Source organism: Medicago sativa, chromosome 4, assembly GCF_051527215.1.
Source record: "Medicago sativa cultivar Bolivia chromosome 4, Bolivia_mono, whole genome shotgun sequence".
In the NCBI taxonomy this organism is placed as follows: domain Eukaryota; kingdom Viridiplantae; phylum Streptophyta; class Magnoliopsida; order Fabales; family Fabaceae; genus Medicago; species Medicago sativa.
Genome location: NC_140752.1, coordinates 63,648,179 through 63,666,106, shown reverse-complemented (window position 1 = coordinate 63,666,106; position 17,928 = coordinate 63,648,179). Strand labels below are relative to the sequence as shown.

The 17,928-nt window shown below is 30.0% G+C and overlaps 2 protein-coding genes and 1 long non-coding RNA gene across 11 annotated transcripts; 2 read left to right on the top strand and 1 right to left on the bottom strand.

The window, feature by feature from the left end:
* The first annotated feature begins 223 nt into the window (after positions 1-223).
* Positions 224-4,537, top strand: LOC146930628 (beta-galactosidase 4-like). Of its 9 annotated transcripts, none has more exons than XM_085702102.1 (12): positions 224-477; positions 646-686; positions 1,322-1,415; positions 1,512-1,655; positions 1,767-1,855; positions 2,095-2,235; positions 2,599-2,643; positions 2,845-2,906; positions 3,000-3,081; positions 3,441-3,510; positions 4,041-4,194; positions 4,266-4,537. In XM_085702102.1, the coding sequence occupies exons 1-8, from the start codon at positions 319-321 to the stop codon at positions 2,861-2,863; spliced, it is 732 nt and encodes a 243-aa protein (XP_085558228.1). In that variant the 5' UTR covers positions 224-318; the 3' UTR covers positions 2,864-2,906; positions 3,000-3,081; positions 3,441-3,510; positions 4,041-4,194; positions 4,266-4,537. The 9 variants fall into 9 exon arrangements, with proteins under 9 accessions (XP_085558228.1, XP_085558229.1, XP_085558227.1 ...); XM_085702103.1 differs by having other exon boundaries at positions 3,438-3,510; XM_085702101.1 differs by having other exon boundaries at positions 3,435-3,510.
* A 2,923-nt stretch (positions 4,538-7,460) lies between these two features.
* On the top strand, positions 7,461-9,966 carry LOC146930627 (uncharacterized). Its single transcript, XR_015006436.1, has 3 exons — positions 7,461-7,730; positions 7,847-9,546; positions 9,683-9,966. It is a non-coding gene; the product is annotated as an uncharacterized LOC146930627 (long non-coding RNA).
* WOX2 (WUSCHEL related homeobox 2) lies at positions 9,291-11,270 on the bottom strand. Its single transcript, XM_085702100.1, has 2 exons — positions 10,690-11,270; positions 9,291-9,824 (listed from the first exon to the last, which is right to left on the bottom strand). The coding sequence occupies exons 1-2, from the start codon at positions 11,021-11,023 to the stop codon at positions 9,394-9,396; spliced, it is 765 nt and encodes a 254-aa protein (XP_085558226.1). The 5' UTR covers positions 11,024-11,270; the 3' UTR covers positions 9,291-9,393.
* Positions 11,271-17,928: the final 6,658 nt, after the last annotated feature.

The window sequence follows — 17,928 nt, the reverse complement described above, 5'->3', positions numbered from 1 at the left end:
GTAGCATATTTTGAGACATGAAATCTACCACTCTTAGTTAGATGTCTTATCATATAGGATCGAAATTGGCTTAGTTTATTCAAGTGTATGGTACAATTTTGATCATCAAGATTGTTTATAAAAATTGTTGGCATAATATTTGGTTAAAGAGTAACTCTCAAATGATTGTTTTGGCATGTAAATCTCCTTATATCTACTAAACTAAATATGAAAATAGTTGTCTGTGCTTTTTACAATTTTGCCCTTCTGAGGGCATTTTTGTAATCCTGTAATTTGAGAGAAGGGCATTTTGGTAAAATCAACGGGCACTTGGGTAATATGAGAAAAGAGAAAGAGAGAAACGGGAACGAGAGAAACGGGAAGAACTCTCCTCCCTCTCTCTACTTCTCTCGGCCTCCCCCCTTTCTTCCAATTCCTACCAAATTCATCAACCAAATCCATTCCAAATCAACATGCAAGCTTGGAAACTTAATCCTGGTAAGATGTTAGCTCAAATTCAAGCTTATTTCTTCAATTTGGTTTTTTCAGGTTTTTTTTTTCTTTCCCAATTTGAGTTTTAGGTTTTCTGATTTTCAGTTTTTTCTTTCTTTGTTTCTGCATTTTGGTTAATTGATTGCATGGTAAAGTTTTTTTTTTCCTGTACAGATCAAAGAAGAAGAAGAAGCCGAGGAAGAGAAAGAAGCAAGGTGAAATTAGAGTTTTGAAACCCAATCCCGTTTTCCTTCTTTGATCTGAAAAATACCAATATTTGGGATGAAATTTGTTTTCATTTAATTATCATTCATCTCTCTAATCTATGATATTGTTTGTTTTTTGCATTTTGAATTTTAGATATGTTGCTAAATGAAGGGTGATATTGTTGTGTTAAGGTTTGTTGTATGCAGTTGCTTATAGAAGTTATGATTTTTGAAACCAACTGTAATTAACACAAACAAAAATCAATTTTCATTATTAATTTGTTGGATTTAGGGTGAATTTGTAGGTCTGGTGATTGAACAAGGATTTGGAATTTTTTGCGATGCAATTTGTATTGTGAAACGAAAATCGGAGAGGGTTTCGTCGCCGGTGATTGAATGGTTGCGTGTTACCGACTTAGACGACGAATAGTGATAATTTTGGTATCAATTTTTCTTTGATTGATTTTTAGGGGTTTTCCTGTTTGGTTGAAGTACATTCCTGGTTTATCAGTTTTAGAACTGACAATGGTCCATTTAAGGTCATATTTTCAGTTATTATTATACCTTAAGAATTGTTAAAGATTCTCATTATTTCCCTTTTCATTGGTTAGTACCTTCTAATTAGTTTTTGTTTTTATAATGAGGTTTCAAATGCAAAAATTTACTGAGAAGATTGTTGATATGATGAAAGCAGAAAAGCTATTTGAGTCTCAGGGTGGTCCAATAATTATGTCTCAGGTATACTAAACATGCTGCTAACTTTCTACTTAATCTATCTTCGCTTTAAATTATCTTATGTTTTATTTATTGACTAGAACTTTTAATTTTGTGTAGATTGAAAATGAATATGGACCTATGGAGTATGAAATTGGTGCTCCTGGTACATCCTACACGAAACGGGCAGCAGATATGGCTATAGGACTCGGTATCGGAGTTCTGTGGATCATGTGTAAGCAAGATGATGCTCCTGATCCTGTTGTAAGTTCAGCTGAATTGTATCATTTTTTAAAAATACATTTTTATTCTTGATATAGTCTTTTATGCCTCCAAGGATTTCAACTTCTAATTTCGACGTAAATAATTTTACAGATTAATACCTGCAATGGCTTCTATTGTGATTATTTCTTTCCAAATAAGGATTACAAACCAAAGATGTTGACAGAAGCTTGGACTGGCTGGTATTGATGCCTTGCTTCTTATTTCTTAGGTTTCCATAAGAAGAAGATAAATGCAAGCTAGATATAATATAAGTCGGACTATACATTACTTTTGTTCCTCTTTTATGTATGCAGCCATACACCTAAAAAATTCTTACTACAATTATGTTTGCCAATAAAAGTAAATAAATGGGTTTAAGTAATTCAATTTTTCAATGAAGTTGTTTTAGTGTCTGTATTTGATTCCTCTTTGATCGCAGCAATACAAACGCAACAAACGGCGGGTTCTGCATCGACTCCCACGATGTGGGTCAGCATTGGATGATGCATCATCATGCGGCTTTGGCAGCAGAAACTCAAATGGAGCTGATTCATATCAGTACTGCTCCATTGCTTGCAAGGTGATGACTACAATTTGAAAATCATAACCATTTATTGTTCCCGTTCATTACACTTCTGAGTTCTGACATATAGTTATTACTATCTTATCATTTTTTTATTTGAACTTTCTGGTCAAGGATATGTCAAGAAAGTCTGGTGATAGAGTGTAATATGTTAGTCCATATAATAAGATTTATCAGTATATTCCCTAAAAATAATTTTATGGAGCATAATTATTTGAGAGCATAATTAAGACATTGTATTTCCAAATATCATGTAACAGCATGATAATAGTACACTAATAAATGATTTTTCGTGACACTGTATTGTTTTATATATAAGGTTATTTTGATATGGTCATATGATTAGTACTTCTGTTGTAGGAAACATTGGTTTGGTTTCATAATTCTTTGGATTGAATGTTACAGGTGACTAAATTTTTGTAAGTTTGGATTTAAATTTCTGTAAAATTTGAGTGTATTCGAAGTCCTGAAGGTTCAAGTAATTGCATAAGTGGTTTAGAGTAGCATTTTAATCATGAAACTAGCTCTATGGATTTTTGTGCTGCATAATTTGAGTCTCTCTTGTGTGTTTTATAAGGTTTTCTTTGGTTTCTAATGCAATAGCAGATGTGTTGCAAGAAGATAATTATCTCAAGAGCAGCATATATAGTGGTGAAGAAGCTATTGAGGCAATTCTCTTTTTAATATCTTTTATCTTGCACTTACTTTTTTATATATAAGGTGATTTTGATCTGGTCATATGATTACTACTTCTGCTGCAGGAAACATTGGTTTGGTTCCATAATTTTTTGGATTGAATGTTAGAGGTGACTAAACACAGTTTGTTGAAGTCATAGCATTCAGGTAACACTAATCATGTCATCAAGAAATTTAAGTAATTTTTAATGAAATAAATTTGAAATAGTTACCATTAATTTTTTGAATATACATTTATACAATGTGGTTATGAATTCTGATGAACTTCATGATAAATTCTAGGCATGTACACAATGTGGCATTTGAGAAATCAGATTTGTTCTTCATCTGCATTGTTAATTCATATGTCTTTGGTAGAAATTTTTTAGATTTTTTGTGTGGAGGGTGGGATTAATGTTTAGCTTTAGCTGCAGTTGTTCTTAGATAATCCCCTCTTCAGTTTTTTCTGTTTTATTTGGTTCCACCAAGCTTGCAAATTTATTGACATTGTTATGTTCTAGAAGCAGTGACAAGCTCATCTGTATAGCAAAAGCGTGAATTTCTATTTATGATATTGGAGAGGCAATCAAATTGAAGGTATAATCCTGGTTTTTAATCATGGCTTGAATTTCTATGATGTATGATTTTCTATTTTTATTTTCATGCAGTAAAAGGTGGATAGAAATTAGATATGTGGAAGTTTGTACAAATGAGTGTTGTGTTTGTAGTTTTGGATTGATTATGCTTCAGTTTTGTTTTAGATATTTTAAATATTTGGATTCAGTTTTGTATGAAAGCAAGTGTTGTTAGATTCTGATTCATCGATTGCTATACTACAACTGCCAGGGTATTGGGTTGTACTGAAAATATAGCATGTTATAACAATTAACCAGAATTTGTTTAGCAGACATGCAACTGCTCCATGAAGCATGTGATTGATATGGCTATAAGAGTTATCCATCTAAATTTTTATTACTAATGAAAACTAATGTATCACTCTAATCCCTTTGATATTTCATGGCCTTTTTCTCTATTAAAACCCACAATAGTGGCATAACCACTTTCAATTTGACCCGTAAATTTCTGCTTTGTTATTCATGCTCTTTTTTTTTTTTGTTTCTGAACAGTTTTAGTGGTAATGGGTTTTTCGAACCCTGAGCGTCTACGCCGACAAGTTCGTTAACATATTGCACGATTCAGATCTCATGAACACGGAATTCTATCTTCTGGATATTGAAGGCTGGCGAACGAAAATGCTGCTCAATCCGAATAGTTTTGTAGGTAATGATGATTAAACTGGTTTGGGCTGTTTGGGGACTATTTTTGGATGAATTTTGACATGTTTCATGCAGGAAAATTGGGTCAAATCTACAGAATTGTAATTTTCCACGGAAGCTGGCTCGAAATATTTGATCTTAGGTGCATTTTCCTTTGGAATCTAACTGTTTGGGTACGACAGGACAACTACCGATATCTAAAAATATCCTTTCTTAGCTTAGAATGTTTTATATATCCTTTCTTAGCTTAGAAGGTTTTATATATTTGTTTTAAATATTGAATCAAAATTGCAAATGTGTGCTTTATACTATTTAAACTCATAATATATTGATTTAGTTCTTTCATATATGCATGTGTTTCTATCTTTGTCATCTAACTTTCTCTTTTTGGCTATTCATGATTGTACATTCAACCTAAGATATGAGTTTAAATACTCAAAATGTACTTAAAGGTCTTCTTTGTTGGACGGATTGTGAATTGTGGCCTTCTTTACTCTCTTATCCTGGGTTTGGCAATGTAGATTGTATGTAACATGACTATATTGCTCGAGAGTAGTTTTGCACAGGTGCTACTATGTTGTGAATAGATACCCTTCTTATCTCTACCCTTCTCTTCTATTGGATTTATTAATAACACTTTGAACCTTAAATGAACTCACCGAAAATCGTAATGTACTCCATAATTTTCATGTGCTTTAGCATTGAATCATAATTGATAAGGAGGGTGGGAAAAGATAAATTTTTTGTTTGCTGTTCTATTCAAACGCTTTCCACCTCATAAGGGCGGTCTGTATCTTAGATGGATGTAACATGCGGTTTTTAGCACAGTTTGTACCTCCCCTGATTTCAGATCAGGAGGTTTTCTTGTGGTGATGTTCTGTTGTCACAAAATGGATCTCTCTACTGTTGTACCTAATAAAAGTGGTAGGGGAATATAAGGAAGTTTTTAGATCATTCTAAAACTGAATTTGAAAAATTGTCCTTGTGTCTTTCATATATCATGAATGCCAAAATTTGAGTAAAAATTCTCACTATAAGTTTGCACTCTAATCCTTCAAAAAAAAAAAAAAGAAGTTTGCACTTTAATCATCTAGAGGGTTTTTGCTTCTGGGCAAAGACAATTCAATTTCTCCTATTCCCACACAGTGGTTGGATTTTGAGTTATCTGTACTGTGTGGAATAAGTTGCATTCGCTATAAGTATGCCAATGTACATGGTTGCATGGCTCTCCAAGACAAAATATTGACAAGAGGTGGCATTGGTCTTGAAATGTTATCTTTGTCTAATGTCTGGGCTGGACAAACAATTTAAATATATCCATATGGCATAACTTCTATCATATAAGTGTGTATGTAAAATAAAGTCAAACTATAATTATATATAAAATAAAGTCAAACTATTTTCATATAAGCTTAAATTGTTTTCATAAACTATCTTTTAGAGCTGTTGGAAATAAGATGATAGCAATTTATAGACACATGATCTGTCATTTCGCAATCTATCCGTCCGATATAATATTTTGTCAAAAAAGTAGCTAACCCCCGTGCGAAGCACGGGTTTGTAACTAGTTTTACATGGAAACTCAATACTAGATGGCATATAATTGCACCTAGTTTACAAAGAAAATGAATTTCATATATTCTTATACTAAGGTGAGGGAAACATACGTGCAAATAAATTAGATATTTAATGTTTTTTTTCTAATGGCATTTCTTTATGGGTGTTGCTAACCAGTGCCCCCGGGGCACTGGTTAAGGAGCAATAAATGAACAGATTCCACTTATTTTACTTTAATTAAAGTGATAAATAAGGTAACTAATTAAAATAAAAAAAAAATTATATTTAATAGTCCGTCAAATTTCCTTTTCCATTTCATATTTACATTTCTATATCCTTTTCATTTCTTAACAATTTTTTTTCTTCTTGTGAATTTTACTCAAACCAATTTTTCTTTCCGTAATTTTTTTTATGAATCATATTTTTTCTTCAAACCAATTCACGGAAGCCTATGCATAATTAGCAACATTTTGAATCTAAAATAAATTAACAATTCCAAAGATAAAATATAATCAATTAAAATATCAAATACAACCTCTCAAAAAAAAAATATCAAATACAAGATCATCAAATGTGTAAAAATTATAAAATATTCTTCAAAACAAAATAGGATTTCATGCTTGTATCACAAAATAGGAAATTTGATAGAGTATTGAATACACATTTTTCTTCTTTTAATTAATTGCTTTATTTATCACTTTAATTAAAGTAAAATAAGTGGAATTTGTTCATTTAATGCTCCTTAACCAGTGTTCCGGGAGCACTGGATAACATTAACCTTTCTTTATGGGATATTATCCTTATCTTTTTGGGAAATGTTAACTTGTGCCCTCAAGGCACAAGTTAATGATTCAAATATAGAAAAAATTTATTGAAATGTGTGCATTGCATTTAATATTTAACTTTTTAATCATTTAAATGCACAAAATTTTAGAGAAAGTTTCTTCTTTTAAGTTTCTTAACATGTGCCCTAAGGGCACAAGTTAACACTATCCTATCTTTTTTCATGATGATTTATGTTGCGATAGATTTGTCCTTAAATTTTAGTTACTGTTAATTTATTTATTTTGAAAGAGGGTACTATTAATTTTGTTTGTGGTTTTGCGTTATGACACCCCTTGTTTTTTTTCTTCGTATGATTTATATATTTATTAAGGTGTTTTTTTTCTTCTTCTTATGATTTATATATTTATTAAGGTTCTTCAAATGCTTGTCACTTTGGTGGGGTGTCAACGTATTTGGGATGTCATCTCATCGCAATGATGACTTTGCACTTACGGTTTATGTTTTAAAAAAATTAATCATTTCAAAATATTGTTTTTTATAGTATTCAATACCAAATTATTTTGTATATTAATATACTTGGTTTAGGGACAAATCAAATTAGGAACTTACAAAGCGTCAATAAGAAGTCTCTTTAAACAAATGTAGTGTGATTTCGTAGATCCAAATATATTTTTGTATATCATTGTGAATGAGAATGTTGGAAAAATCATGTAACAGCAAAATTTTATATTCATTCGCCAATGATCAAATGATTTATTTTTAACTTGTACGTATCTTTCTTAAAAAAAAAAAAAAACTTGTACGTAACTATTTGTCACACAGATTGTGCATTATTATTATTTTTAAATTTCCCCTTTCTATCATCAAAAGATGAAAAGTTAAGTAAAAAAAGAATGAAATCTAATTATTTGCAAAGAACATTTAATTGTGATAAAGGGTCAAACACAACCCCTCAATGTTTTTAAGAGACACTTAATAATAGTTCTAATTTTAGAGAGGTTTTTTTTATAGCACCTTAAGTTCTAAAAGTATTTTAATGTTTTTAGCTGAACATGCATTTTCTACACTATAAAATGATCAAATAATATTCTATTTGCTACATAGTATGATAGAAAAATATGGCTAAAACTCTCAAGTTTGTGTATGTTATGATTATATTTCTTTCCTTATTTCTTGTGGCAAAGAACATAGATAGCGGTGAGTTGTGACCTATTTTTTCATTGTTTTCAAATTTCCTTCTTTAATTTAGATATCTTACATAGTCTTTTTATATCTTCTTAGTAACAATATTTTTTTCTCTTTATTTATTACAGCACTTATTGAATGTCAAATTGATGATGATTGTCCACCAATTAAATTTGCCAAGTATTTGTGTATTAACTACTTATGTAGAAAGATTTGTTTGGGGTAAGCCCAATTGTATGAATATCAGATCCGAGAGAGTACACGTACCCCGTGAATGGATGAATGAATTCTTACTTTAGAAATAAAATATTTATGCACCATACCTTATGCTAGAGTATTCAAAAATTTTAGAAATAAAATATATGCACCATACCTTATGCTAGAGTATTCAAAAATTCTCCTTTAATTACTGTGTTGTCCCCCAAAAAATGCATTTTTTAATTTCATAGACCCTATAATTAAGGTTTTTGTACTATAAGAAGTTGGTAATAAAATGAAACAAAACACTAAATAATTGTATATTCGCTTCAATTGGCAATTGGTTTTGTGGTTAATTTCGAAGGCAAAGAATGATAGTATATTCTCTTCAAAATCTATTACGTGAATGGTTTGTGAATCCTCTAAATTGTATGCTGAGGTAACTCTATATTGCATGCTTGAGGTGGTTTCTTCTTTCGAACGTTAGTGGTCCTTATATTTTGTTTGATGTTAAATAAAATATGGGCAAAAGTTAGCATTTTCGATAAAATACATGTCAATAAGGATCAAGTGTTATGCTTGTTCTCAAATTTTCTCCATCTCATATTTTCTCGTTGTTCTTTCTCATTTCCACCAATTTTTTTTTGAAGGAAAAAATAAATTGATAAAGCCCCCGGCGAGGATCAAACTTGCGATTCTCATTTCCACCAATAAAAAGCGGCATAAACAAAACTGAAATATTTCAATTTCTATGTTTTCAAAGCCTGCAAAAATAATTGTTTTATGGGATGGACGTTGTGCATGAAAGATGGAAATAAAATACTCCATACTCACATAATATGTCAACTCTATATAGTACTTTAATTTTTCTTTAAATTAAAAAATGGTGAAAATACTAAAATATAATGGGTTAGGCTAACCGGTGCCCTTAGGGCAATGGTTAAGGAAACAAAAAAAAAAGTTTTACGTTGAAAATACCACTTTTTAGACTTTTGAGGAGTTGAATGCACAAGTTCCATTGTAAGATTACTATATTTGCTTCCTTAACCATTGTCCTGAAGGCACTGGTTAGCATTTCCCAAATATAATATAATACTCCCTCCGTCCCATATTACTTGACCTAGTTGACTCTGTCACGTATGACAATGCACAATTTTAAACTTAAATTTCTTTAATAATCTAGCAGAAAAAATTACGAAAATTTGATATTTTGAAAATATTAATCGAGACGAATTTAACAACATCTTATATGCTATATTTTGTTTTTATATATTAGTAGAAAAATAGAATCAAAGCATGGTACATGAATAGTGCAAATATTCTAAATAGGTCAAGTAATATGGGACGGAGGGAGTACTAATAATAATAATAAACTAAAGAACATAAACCAGTTTCATTGATTGAGGAAATGTGGAAAACTAGAAGTTGCATGTTTGTACTTTTAACAAGTAAACATTAAAAAAACTTCCAAACTATCCTAAGAACCTTGTCCTGAAGAATTATTAAAAAAGTCAAAGAAGGGTTTGTTCCCATTATAACCATGATCTTGATTGATATCATGATGATGAGAAGAACCAGAATGTGTATCAGTGGAACTATCAGCAGAAACTGAAACAATAGAAGACACCTGGTCAGTTGTTTTCCCTTCCAATATGCCAGTTGGATGCAGTGGAAACAAATCCAATGTTTCTTGATTACTGTAACCAAAGTTATAGTTAGGGATTCTCTGTTGCATGTTTTCATTATATACCATTGGACTATTGCAGATATTTGACATGCCATTTGACATAACTTTCTCAGCGTGATTCCTTCTAAAACCTACTGCAGGTAGAAGCACTTTTGGATTTTGAGGGTAATAGCTTATTTCATGACTTTGTGGTTGTGGTACGCAATATGGTGCACAGATAGCTGAAAACCAAAAATAATAATTCAATTACCAACGTTACAGTAGAATACTAGAATGTGTAAAAAAAAACACATTATTAGATTAAAAAGTATATTTAATTTGTAACAAAAACACAGAGCAAATAAATTACTCCATCTTTGGTTATGTTTCTGTTTTGAAGTTATCCTTTTTTAATGCTTTTTTAGTTAAGATCTTGATTTGTTAATCTTTTTTATGAACACATACACCAAACACATTTGCATGAAGAAACGCAAGAAATATATCAAGAAATATTTAATCAACTAAATACCAAAAATAAAATACTAGAAGGCATTAAAAGATAATTATGAATAAACTAATTAACTTATTTGAAATAAAAAATTACAGAAATTAATTTCCATGAAAATGAGATTTATTGAAAGGTTAATTTCTCCTAAAACGGGATTTATATAGAGGGCTAATGTCTTCTAAACTGAGATTGAATTAACATGTAACAAATAACTAATAGTTAAAAACAAGGTGCATTTTCAACGGAATTAGCTGCATCTTCCCATATTTTACCACAATATAGATGTTTGCAGAATCCATGAAAAAGATACAACAACAACAAGTTCGCTACATGAATCAAATTACATCATAATATTCTATTATAAACCATTTTATGTCGTACAAAGATAAAAAAAAAAAAAATTAAAAAGTTTGCAGCATAACCACAAGTCCGCTAGCACAATTTAAATATGGCTGAAAACCTAATGAGTACTACTTTTGGCATAGAAATTTTTTTCCATGAAAATATAATAAGAACAAAAACATTGATATGAAAATGGAATAAAGTATATGTAAAATTTATAACCTAGAACTAGAAAAAGGAAGAAGTTGAGAACATACCATTTGGACAAATAGGTGAAGGATAAATGGGTTGAGGTCTATGAAGAAGTCGATTGAAATAAGCAATACTTTCTTGCTTCTGTTTCTGTCTCTGTCTAGCTTTGTGATTCTGAAACCAGTAAAAGACATTCTTTCCTTCGATGTGACCATACACTCTAAGCCTAGCAGTGATTTCTTGTATTTCTTCAGCACTTGGTGTCTTTATTCCTTGCTTATACAAATTCTCCAACATACTTATTTGTTCTTTTGTTGGGTTCCATCGTGAACTTGATGAAATACTATTATTCCCATTTGAACCTTCCTCATTAATCTCATTATTATTCTCACCCTCCATTATTCTTCTTCTTCTTCTCTTTATTTCCAATGCTTTCACAACTCTTAAGCAAGCACTCTTTTATAGAGTGATGTTATGATAAATAACGAAGTTAGTTGAGATTGGTTGAGAGTTGAGAATTGAGAGAGAGAAAGAGAGAGAGAGATTAATGAACAATTTAACATGCGTATAGTTTTTGGTGCAGAACATTTCTGAAAACATGGAGGTGGCAGAGAGAGAGGTTGCTTGCTTAGGTTTCGTCGTCTTTCTATGGTTGAGTAGAATTTTTAGGAATAATAATTGCCAAAATGGCCCTCTCTTTTCATCTTCCTCTTGATTTTGGTGCATATGTATACATGGAGAGTGTTTAAGATTGATTAACGTTGATCAATCTTGTCTTGGGAATGAAAGAAAGATAAGGTAGTTTACGGCATTGAAAGAAAAAGGGGGGTATAAAAGTAATTAGGAGTAATGAAGAATGAAAAAAGACATGCGGTTGGGTTGTACTCCCTCCGTCCTAAAATATAAGCAAAAAAATCTCATTTTCTTTGTATCAAAATATAAGCAAAAAACACCAACTTTTATGTTATTATTGTGTTTTTTCAAACAAATCATCTTTTCCAATATAAAATTAAATGCATGTTGCATTCAATTTGTTTCTCTTTTTATTTTCTCCATAATTTTTAACCAATGAGAATTATTTTTACATCTTTCCATGAAACTTATTCCAAGGAGAACACAAAAAATTATACCTCAAATCACTAAGCATTGGTTTTCTTAATAAGTGTGAATTAGTGTTTTTTGCTTATAAAAAAAGACGGAGGGAGTAAGATTGTAGGTGAAGGCTAGGCATTGGGAATTGAAGTGAGAGCAGATAGGCTCAGATATATGAATATGAAGTTGAAATTGAAACTTGAAAATTGAAATTAAGTTGAAACGTCTAGGTATATAGCTAGGGCTCTATATTTTTTCTCAGTCTTGGAGGTGACTGTGAACTCCAAGGTTTCATAGTGGACATTACATGGATCATCATAGATTGTTTGGCACTGTGTGTTTAATGTTCAAGGATTTATTGTCTGCTAGATAAGAGGACCAAACAGTGAGAACCACCCTTAATTTCTTCATATTCATATTGTTAAATGGTCCAATTTCATCTACATTCTTTTTTTCTCTCGTGGTACAAGAGAAGGAAAATGTCATGCATGATTTACGTATAGTAGATAAATAAATAGTACTACTACTACTACTTTAAATATTGAATGGTCAGGGACAATAGTTTTTGCGTGAAGAGGTTTATCAACATAACTAGTGCAAATAGTTCAAAGATAAGTACACTATATATGTTGATGAACTATTTGATTTCACCGTAAGAGGTGATTACGGTATGGTGATTGTTATTGCTTTTTAGAAGCAATTTTTTCTTAAAAGAGAAAAAAATAAGTATCTCGAATATAGTTTAAATCGGGAATAATTCTTTTATTATTGAGCACGTTCTTAGATCGACAAAAGGTCTCCATCAACACAATCAATTTAAAACTCATGAATCATTTTTTCTATAGCAAAACAAAAAATGAACTCATGAATAAGTTAATATTATAACTAGGTATTTAACCACGGGTTGGATTAGGCATGGCAATGGGGCGGGTGGGGACGGGTTTTACATTCCCCATCCCCATACCCGATTCTCATATACTTACCCGTTACCCTACCCATACCCAACGGGGATGAGAAATTGAACCCCATCCCCGTCCCCAACGGGTTCGGGTATCCCCGCCCCATCCCCATCCCCGCATTGAATAAATTTTTTTAATAAAAAATAAAAGTTTTTTTGCAACCCTTGGAGAAATGTTGTAATGCATTATTCAACAATATGCTCACTTTAACATTTGTTAGACCGCTTGATTTAGTTGCTTCTTTAAATATCAATGATAGTTTTTATAACACGGCAATTATCAAACAAAACAACATGATATATCAACATAAAATAGTTTTCTGCATTCGGGACGGGTTCGGGTACGGGTTCGGGGTGGGTACCTATATACCCGTTACCCATCGCATACCCGTGTTTTGACATCGGGGAAAACCCAAACCCATACCCGAACCCAGACAAAACGGGGAAAACCCGTCAAATTGGGTTTGGTTCGGGTGGGTAACCACGGGTATGGGTTTTGTTGCCATACCTAGGTTGGATTATAACTTGCATTTGAGAAAATAAAAATTATGATAAGTATAAGACACATATATTTTATTGATTTATAATATTTTTAAATGTATATTTTAATATTAATTTATACTAAAATAGGAGTATTCTTTAAAATATATGAGAATTTGTATTGATTTATGGTCTCCTATATTTATTGAAAAGATATCCTTATGGCGATAAATTAGCTTATTTTGAACTTTCCTATCAAACCTTCATTTATGAAAGAAAAAAAAAATCTACATTTATTGGTCCAAATTATTTTATGCTTAATTACATTAATATTAGTGATTATTAAGAGTGGAATGTTTTTCTAAGAGTTGCACATCATCATGGTTCTAGCTTAAAAAAAAAACATTCAAGCTTTCAAAATTCCAAAGATGCATTCCAATATTAATATGCTTTAAAGATCATAGTTTGGAATTTGAGAAAGACATATCTTTTCTGAATCTTATAACAGAATCGGATGTTTCTAATGTGATTTTAACGTTGAATGCTCACCAACAATCTCCCAACTATGTTGGCTCTATTATTCGAGATTGTATTAGTTTTAAGGGTCATGTTAACTTGTGCCCTAAGGGCACATGTTAAACAACCAAAAGTAGAAACATTCTCTTAAATTTTGTGCATTTAATTAATCAAAAGTCAAAAAATTAAATTCAAATGTATTAATTACACTAAAGTATTTCCACTTTTGGCTCATTAACTTGTGCCTTAAGGGCACAAGTTAACATTTCCCTAGTTTTAAAGGTAGTTTCGTAGTTTAATTTTTTTGCATGTTAGTTTGAAGTCAACCAAGCTGCTCATTATTTAGCTAAATATGTTTTTAAGAATTTAGATTGCATATGGATCGAATGAACTCCGCCCTGTATTTCTGCAGTCTTGGCTTTTGATTTATTCCCAGACTTTCATTAGTGAAATTGTCTTAAACGTAAAAAATAAAAAAATAAAAAAAAGATCATAGATACATGTTCAACCTAAGACACTAACTTAAATGAATGCTTTTTAGTAACATTCCAATAAAAAATAACAACAAAGAATCAAATTAACATATTGTTCCATTTTATTTTTTCTTTTAATTCTATAAAAGCTAAAGTCTTTTATGTCAAGGCAGGACCAATGTTGTTGAATTTTTAATATAGCGAACACTTTTTGTGAGTGAAAATAAAGAGATCAAAACTATAATCGAACCTTTATTTTATAATATGTACTCCAAAAATAAAAAATTATTTATCTGCCATATCAAGAATTTGGCTTTATTCCCAATTAATTATTGAAATATGCACAATTTTTTTCCTATCAAAATAAATATTGAATCATTAACACTACGGTGAAAAATTAAGGGGAAATCGACCAACTATTTTTTGAATTGAATTAGTTAAGTTATGACATGGAATAAGAGAGGTATTTTTTAGAGGTGACACATCATCAATATTCTAGTTTAAGAATAACTCAGAGACAGAGTTGTTACTAATTGAGGGAAAATGAAAGGGTTGTTGTTGGCCGTGAATTAATTGATCGAATAGAAATAGTGTAGTTGAAACAAAAATGAACTGAAAGATGAAATAGAATGTGAAGAATATATAATTGAAGGAATTGTGTCCTATAAGTCACTTTTTTTTTGTTACAGTCGTATAAGCCACTCTATGTTCCTTTTTTAAATAAATCTAAACAAATTATGACTGGATAGGAATTTATGAATTAGTGGAGGATGATAGATTTTTTTTTAAGGAGATAGACTTTTTTTTTGTTGTTTTGGAGAGTAGTTTATAAATGGACATACACCTAATAAATTACGGGTTTTAATATTGTTTCAATGTAGAATTTGTAAAATTTGACCATAATTGCTTTGGATATTTAATTAGAGATGAGAAACTTCTCTAAAGCATGACACATAAGCACAATGAAGGTCTATGAACAACTCAAGGTTCAATTACATAGATAGATAGATAGATAGATAGATAGATAGATATGGATGGCTTAGTGAGGCATATGATTGCCTTAAAAAATGGTAAGCTATACCAAACTAAGTTTCTCAAAACATAAATCAATGTAACATACGATATTCGAGAAAACTTCAATTTATTTGAGTTTGAGATGAAATTTCATGCAATATAAAACCTTCTCCAATATCATGTAATCAAACAAAAAGGATTTTTATTTTTAAATATTAATCATAATTCCTAAAAAAAAATGTCATCATGAGTTAGATAACAAACAAACCTAATTAAATACGTTCTATGAAAATGTAAGATGACCAAATATCCAAATCAATGATAAAAGTATATCAAAAGAAGCTAGATACAAAACGAAATTTGAGAGAACATCTTTAATGTAAAGACCATGAACAAACTTATTCCAAAATATATCACACTTCAAAAAAAAGTCAACTATTTTTAAAAGGATTTTCAATAATAAATCATGAGAAAAAAAATACTAACTCAACTATCAAAAAGGCCATCAACAAATAGTTGTGAGAAGGAAGAAAGCTATTAAATAAATTAATAGATATAAAAGTATATCTTAAAAATTCATAAGACATATAGGTAAAAATACATTTAGTAATCACACCATTTTCTATTGTTATGGACAAAATCTGAAAATAAAACTGCATTAGTCTAAGAAAATAATGTGTTCTATATATATAATCTTCTATACTATATGTGTGGCATATATGAATTTCTTTTTGAGAAAACATATCTACCAATTTATAGACCGAAAATGTAAACCCAAACACAAAAAATAAAGGAAAGTAAAAGGAGAACCATATATATCACCTTAACAATGCAGAAAAGCATAAATGGTCATGGTAGCAGAGTTGGGCAATCATGCATATATAAGATAAGATGGGGCAAGATTTTATTAGAAAAATTCAAACGTTCATTTTTAGAGTTTCCAATCTAATAAATGGAATTTATTTGGATAGCATAATCAAATATTTGGTATGAACGGATTTTATTTCAGCAAATGTGAAGCAACTGTTACATGATAATGTTGGCATTCATTATTTTCTCACAAATGTATGGATGCTGAAAAATGAAACAATTGAAGTGGAAGGTTGGAAAGTTTTTGTAACTTATATTATTAGAGAAGCTCATGAAAAAAAAAAATTGATTAAGCTTGACGGTGACTCTTCACTTGGAAGATAGTGAAAGATTAATGTTAATACATGACAACTTTCTAAGGCACTAATAATAATAGAATAAGAAAGAGTGAATAGTTTTAATTCACACAACATTATCATTTAGTGGAGGATTAATGAGATATATCAAAGAGTGAAAAATTATAAGTGAGGTGAGAAGATTTTCTAACAATGAGAAGCTTTCCTAGATGTGTCACATCATCAAAACTCTAGAATAAAAAAAGACTCAAGTTTTTCTTACAAAGATTGAAAAATGAAACAATTGAACGTGGAAGGTTGGAAAGTTTTTGTAACTTAATTATTAGAGAAGCTCATGAAGAAAAAAAAAATTGATTAAGCTTGACGGTGACTCTTCACTTGGAAGATAGTGCAAGATTAATGTTAATACATGACAACTTTCTAAGGCACTAATAATAATAGAATAAGAAAGAGTGAATTAGTTTTAATTCACACAACATTATCATTTAGTGGAGGATTAATGAGATATATCAAAGAGTGAAAAGTTATATGTGAGGTGAGAAGATTTTCTAACAATGAGAAGCTTTCTTAGATGTGCCACATCATCAAAACTCTAGAATAAAAATGACTCAAGTTTCCTTTACAAAGATATAATATATAGATAGATAGATAGATAGATAGATAGATAGATTAGCGTTAGGACAGACACCATTTTTTAACTTTACAAAGATATAATAGATAGATAGATAGATAGATAGATAGATAGATTAGCGTTAGGACAGACACAATTTTTTAACTTTCATATTGCACTTAACTAATGTGTATGTTTTTTTTTTATTGTATTTGGTTATAAAATTGTAGAGTATCTAATCAAGTAAAGATTCAACTTATGTTTTTTTTTAGAGAAAAGATTTAACTTATGCTTTTACTATTGTAGTGAAATCCCTAAAAAAAAAAACTATTGTAGTGAAATATTTCCAATTATAACAAGATTTAACTGATTTTTTAATTAAAAATTCGAATAATATTATACAAGAGATAAAATTGTAATTCAAATCATTTAAATTAAGAGAGATTCTTTTATAGTCACAAATACAAATGAAAAGTATAATTGAAAGATAAGAAACCAGTTCAAAATTATGTATCATCTTTATATATAGACTAGCATTTAGACGAGTACTTCATATCTGTCTGTCCGCTTCTTTTATTGCGCTAATGCATTTAAATTACGAAGAGTATATTTTATGAAATTTTGATTAAAATAATATGTTTTTCATTAAAGTTATAGGTATCTATACCTTTTTTTCTTTTATTATATATACAGAAAGTAGACTGTTTTGGGCTGACTTTTTTTCCATCCAATTATACTCTTAACAAAATTTGACTATAAAAATGCTATTTTGTTGGTGTCATTAGAAAAGATAAGGATTTATTTATATTTGTTATATTTTTTTTTTTTGAGGGAAATATTTGTTATATTTTTTGAAGGGTCTTGTTAACATTCTCCTTTTTTGAAAGATATTATATTTGTTAAATTGTTGGCATCATTGAAAAAGATAACTATAATTTATTACAATACAAAAGTGAAAATATTTATTATGTATATCAATAATTTTTATCAAAATC